Here is a 5,777-nt window from a genome sequence, read left to right on the forward strand (position 1 = left end):
CCAGACTCCTATACGTGACCTTCACCTACCGCCCGCGCCCCAATTACGGCTAACCCACTGCCCCTGTTGTGGCTGCTTCTCGCGCCCTCTGGCGGCTCAACGCCCGTGTCGGGAACGACGATTACGACGGCCGCCGGCCGGCGCCGCGTCGACAGTCGACAGTTGTCAAGGCCGCGCCGCGATGGGCGCGTCATCACTCGCGGTGCAGTACTGGTGTGTGCGGTCTCTTCGGGCCGGGAGATTCAACGGCTGTGTCAGTGAGTGTGAATCTGGTAAAATATCGCTTCGATATCTCCCTGTTCGACATCTCATCAGCTCCATTCCACGTAAGTTTTTTTTTTTTTTTTACTCCTGTCCCATTTGATCGTTTCCCAACAAAGCTGGTCCTTTCTAGTATTTATTCTACAAAGCACAACGATCGGTACCTATATTAGTCGCATATTAGTTCTAACCACAAACATTTCTACATCTACCTGTTACTCGACATTTCGCAATTTCAATGACGCAAAGTGACCATCTAAAGTCGCAAAGTGTCAAACCGTCAACCTCAAACCACTGCTCGCAACTATGCACCTAAGTAACAGGAAAAATTCCGCCGTACGCTCAAGCATTCGTATCTGTCGCAAATCATAATTCATAGCCATATTCATAGATCGATCGCATGAATCAGTCGCCACCTTAAAACATTACATTCCTTTCAAACGTATTTACCTGTTCTATAATTGATTTCGACTTCCATTTTAGCTTCCATTTTAGATTACAGCAATATTACCAATGATTTCGCAATGCAACTTTTAGTGAGTACAGCACGAATCTAAACCCTTTATTTCACAAACGTTCCAACCTCAAAACGCACCTGGCCATCGCCCATAATAAATCGAACGAACCATCTTGACCGAAGACAAAGACATTTCAACGTTGTCACGCATCCTGTCATCAATTTCAGCGTTCGTGACACTGAGCTACTTATGTAAATTTTCGGATCTCGCTCTTGGCCTAATCGTGAACTCCCACTGACAATAACGGTTTGCTGGCGACTCTGACATGACCTCGAAATTCAGATCCTAACATGCTACTAGGGTGTCTGGACCAATAAGTTCAAAGTAATTTAAGTTTTCCAATTCCAATTGAGAGTGCATTTTATGGTAACCGAAAATGTTTGGCAGTCGTCACGGGCACGGCACGCTGGGCGGAGGGGGGGGGGCAAGGATTGGGATTGAGCAGACTTTTCAACAACACTCACATTCTGGAGTTCTCTGCGCTTCCGCTTCTCAGTGTGGTCTCAAGCGTCGGCGGTTGTCCTCCGGCTCTGGTCACTCGAACTGAAGAGGCTTCTCGCGGGTGACCCGGACTGACGGCGGCTCCCAGATGGCGTCTCCGGCTCCAGCTGTGGACTGTGACTCTCGGCTGCTCGACTGTGATTCTCCTCTGGTTGGGTGGCGCACCCTTTTATAGTTGGGGGGGGGAGGGGTGACTGCCACGCCCTTGCGACGTCATCTTCCTCTGCCTTCTTCTGGTGGGTGGGGCCGTAAGATGGCGCCCTCTGTCCTGTTTAGTCACCTTGCTCCTCTGTGCCTGCAATTTTTGGCCGTCGAATCGTCTTCGTGTTGAGTGCTTTATCATTTTAGTAATCGCTGGCATAAAACAATCCCCGAAAGGTTTGTGATTTTCGAGTTTTAATTTTGATTCTTCAATTTCATTTTATTCAAACTTTTGTTTCCTTCCGTTTCGTCTGCCGGCAACGCCCCTTGTGACGTCACTCTTGCTCCGCCCACTGGCCCGGGTGTGGCCGTAAGTCAGCGCCTTCTTCCTCTGCGGAGATCTCTGGAACTACCTCATGAGGCCATTGTGAGGTCGGTCACCCGGTTGTTTTGCCAGGGTCACTCACCCTGGGCTGATGTACCCGACAAAGGAGGCTGTGTGCTCCAGCCGGCATCCATCCTTGACACTGCTCCATGATCTGTTGACATATCTTACTGATCCAGCGCTCCCAGCCGTTATCTGTCCTCGGCGTGGGTCCATGAGCTGTTGACAATGTTACTGATCCAGCTGTTACTTGTTGGGGTTCGAATCGTTCATCCTGCGGTAGCTGTCTCCAAAAGCGCGCGTCTTAATGGGAGTTTAACGGCTGCCCATTCTGTGCGGACAGTGATAGATTAGGGGAACTGGGGGGGGGGGGGAATTGGGTGTGGGAAAGCGAGCTAGGCGTGTGGCCGGACTGCGAGGGAGAGGGACTGCCGGACCGAGCCGTGCCGAAAAGATACTACGTTAAATGTTCAAGATGTAGCGTGCTACACATACCGAGCAGAGCTATCAGCGCTGGGAAGGCGTACAGCATGCCAAAGTTGACCACGGCCGCCAGCAGCAGCACTATGCCGCCGAGCTCGGCTCGCACGGCGTTGGGCAGCAGCTCGGCCAGCAGCACGTTGGTGAGCACGCCGATGCCGAACGACATGGCGCCCACGATCACCAGAATCGACACCAGAGACACCCAGGCGTAGTCGGCCAGCGCGGCGCTGTAGAACAGGAAACAGCCGGCCACGACACAGGCCGCGCCGCCGACAGCGCCGTTCGTCATCATCAGGGTACTCCGCTCACATTTGGACATCACGGGACTGCTCAGGACAGAGGCGGTCACTCTTAGGACGCCCACAAAGATTGAGCCCATGTACGGGTTATCGATCGCCCCGACCTGTTTGAACACCACTGGAGCAAAGGCGGCAGTTGTGAATCCACCAGAGCTCATGAAAAATATAAACGATACAAGAACAATGCAGAATGGCTGTGAGTACCGCCTGTGTTTCAGTAATTTCAAAACGTCGAGTAGCGACGCGTCACACTTGTGCTGATCTCCGAGCGAATCTCTAATAGAACGGATTTCCCTATCCACATCGTAATCATGACCATGGTAGAAACGGAGCGAGCGTTGTGCCTCCTCCACCGGATGCCCTTTTGAGATGAGCCATTTGGCAGAGCGGGGAAGCATGAGTGTGACCAGAAACATCACAACGACAGGTCCGATGCCCACTACTAGACACGTATGTCGCCAGTCAAGCTGCCATCCGCATAAGAAAATGGCGAGCATACCGGCACTAATCATCACGTTCAGGAACACTGAGAGTGCTCCGCGAACGTTGACAGACGATATTTCACCGATATGTGTGATGGTGGGTCCGAAGGCGGTCCCCACGCCGATACCGGTCAGCGCGCGTCCGGCCAGCATTGTCCAGAAGCTGTTGCCGAGCGCCAGCAGCAGCCAGCCGCCGGCCAAGACCGGGGCGCACAGCTGCACGAGGCGGATTGTGCCCAGCCGCGGGTTGGCGTAGCTAGACAGCAGGAAGCCCGGGATGTTGCCGATGGCGTACGCAGAGGCTACCCAGGAGATCTGCGACCGGCTCAGTGCGGGTCGCGCCCCAGCAGATGTCATCTGATCGGCGAATATGCCAGAAAAAGACATGCACGCGCCGATATTGAAGCCGACCACGGAGAGAGCCAGAGCGGTCACAACCTGCCGACAGAAAAACCCAGAGCGGTCACAACCTGCCGACAGAAAACACAGAGCGGTCACAACCTGCCGACAGAAAACACAGAGCGGTCACCACCTGCCGACAGAGAAACACAGAGCGGTCACCACCTGCCGACAGAGAAACACAGAGCGGTCACAACCTGCCGACAGAAAAACACAGAGCGGTCACAACCTGCCGACAGTGAAACACAGAGCGGTCACAACCTGCCGACAGAAAAACACAGAGCGGTCAAAACCTGCCGACAGAGAAACACAGAGCGGTCACAACCTGCCGACAGAGAAACACAGAGCGGTCACCACCTGCCGACAGTGGAGGTAGAACAGGGCGGTCACCACCTGCCGACAGAGAAACACAGAGCGGTCACCACCTGCCGACAGAAAAACACAGAGCGGTCACCAACTGCCGACAGAAAAACACAGCGGTCACCACCTGCCGACAGAAAAACACAGAGCGGTCACCACCTGCCGACAGAAAAACACAGCGGTCACCACCTACCGACAGTGGAGGTAGAACAGGGCGGTCATCGACAGGGGAACGGGGGAACAGACTCAGAGCAGTCAACACCTGCCGCAGAGGAGAACAGAGCGGTCAACTACAGAGGAACATAGCAGTCAGCAGAGGCGGATCCAGCTCAGAGTTTTTTGGGGGGCAAACCATAACAATTTATCGATTCTTTCCATGCCTCGTCCATAGGCGTAATGTTAAAATTATGCCGTTTGGGAGGGGCAAATGCCCATTTCCCCCCCCCCCCTGACTCCGCCACTGGCAGTCAGCGACAGGGGAACAGAGCGGTCACCGACAGGGGAACAGAACGGTCACCGACAGGCGAACAGAGCGGTCACCGACAGGGGAACAGAGCGGTCACCGACAGGCAAACAGGGGAACAGAGCGGTCACCACCCGTCGGCAGAGGAGCAGAATAATCACCGACAGAAGATTATAAATCGCTGGCACATGACTCGAGCTCAACTTAATCAGCAGTCATAATGTGCGGATGAGCTGGTAAGTGTACTATGCAGCACAGTAAAATGCAATGCAATACAATACATACAGTAAGTATTGATTAGATAATATTGAGTCTAATAGATTAGGTACATGAAATGGCCGAATGATCCCACCTGCAGAAGCAGTCCTCGTTTGGTGTCCTCTGATTTGTTTCTTCCGTCAGCATCATCACCGGCCATCCTTAATTTGTGCTCCTTCCTCCCACTATGTATTCTGAAAACGAAGTAAGCGCTTAAAGCAGGATTATTTCTAAAACATCGCATTAATTTGTTAACAATGAGCTCGTTTTCCATTAGGCCAGGCCTAGCTATTAACCCTATTCCTGGCGGGGGGGGGGGCCTCAGGAGCCCCCCCTGAGGTTTTTTGGTTATATCTCCCAAACGCGTTGAGCTAGGAAGCTCAAATTTTCTGACTTTTCCTAAAAGGCTTCTACGCAACATGTCTGAAAATTTTGAGTTGATCTGACCTCAGGTCAGGTCACCAGAGGCGGTTTGGTGACGCTACCTCAGAAAAGTTTGCAATCACGCCAGAGCTAGAGTTTTTGACCGATCAATTTCTTCTCTTCAGGGTTTAGTGAGGGGACCAGTATGTGCAATTTGTATATCTCGGAATTTTGATATCGGTGACCTAAGGTCAGGTCAATTTCGCGACCTCCCCATTATAAGTCAATGGGGGAAAAATCAACTCCCTGTTTTTACCACTAAAACGGGTCGGAATGGCCCCATATACCATACATGACTTCATATACGATCAACCTTCACTACCTTGAGGTCTGTTTTGCTGTTGGGCAGCTGTGAGGTCATGTGACGTCATCAAAGGTCACCAAAGGTTTTTGGCCAATAACTCCGTACAGGAACAAGATACAGACGCGTGGATGGTCTCATTGTGTTCAGCTCGTCAAGACGCATCGAATGATATACATGATGACCTCGAGGTCACGTGACCTGAGGTCAACCTTTGACCTTGACCTTTCGAGGTCAACATATATATCATTCGATGCGGATTGACGAGAGGATCACGATGATGCCCTTAGTTTGTTCCTATCTTGACTAATTCGAAAGTTATTCGAGAAAAACTCTCTCCATATCTAGTGCCGCCATTTTGACTTTTTCGACCCCTGTGACGTCATCTTTGACCTGACCTGAAAATGACCTTTGTAAAAATTGTAGATCTTGGCCGTGCGTATCCGATGCCGTTTACCGCTTGTCGCTATCTTGCTTCGTTCTCGAGATCTCAGGGGGGGGGG

General features: G+C 51.9%; 1 protein-coding gene across 1 annotated transcript; it reads right to left on the reverse strand.

Moving 5' to 3' along the window:
* Positions 1-348: 348 nt before the first annotated feature.
* Positions 349-4,741, reverse strand: LOC122376158 (facilitated trehalose transporter Tret1-like). Its single transcript, XM_043355878.1, has 2 exons — positions 4,645-4,741; positions 349-3,508 (listed from the first exon to the last, which is right to left on the reverse strand). The coding sequence occupies exons 1-2, from the start codon at positions 4,708-4,710 to the stop codon at positions 2,264-2,266; spliced, it is 1,311 nt and encodes a 436-aa protein (XP_043211813.1). The 5' UTR covers positions 4,711-4,741; the 3' UTR covers positions 349-2,263.
* Between the last annotated feature and the right edge of the window lie 1,036 nt (positions 4,742-5,777).

Source organism: Amphibalanus amphitrite, unplaced genomic scaffold (genome assembly GCF_019059575.1).
Source record: "Amphibalanus amphitrite isolate SeventyFive unplaced genomic scaffold, NRLGWU_Aamphi_draft 002035F_arrow, whole genome shotgun sequence".
NCBI lineage: Eukaryota > Metazoa > Arthropoda > Thecostraca > Balanomorpha > Balanidae > Amphibalanus > Amphibalanus amphitrite.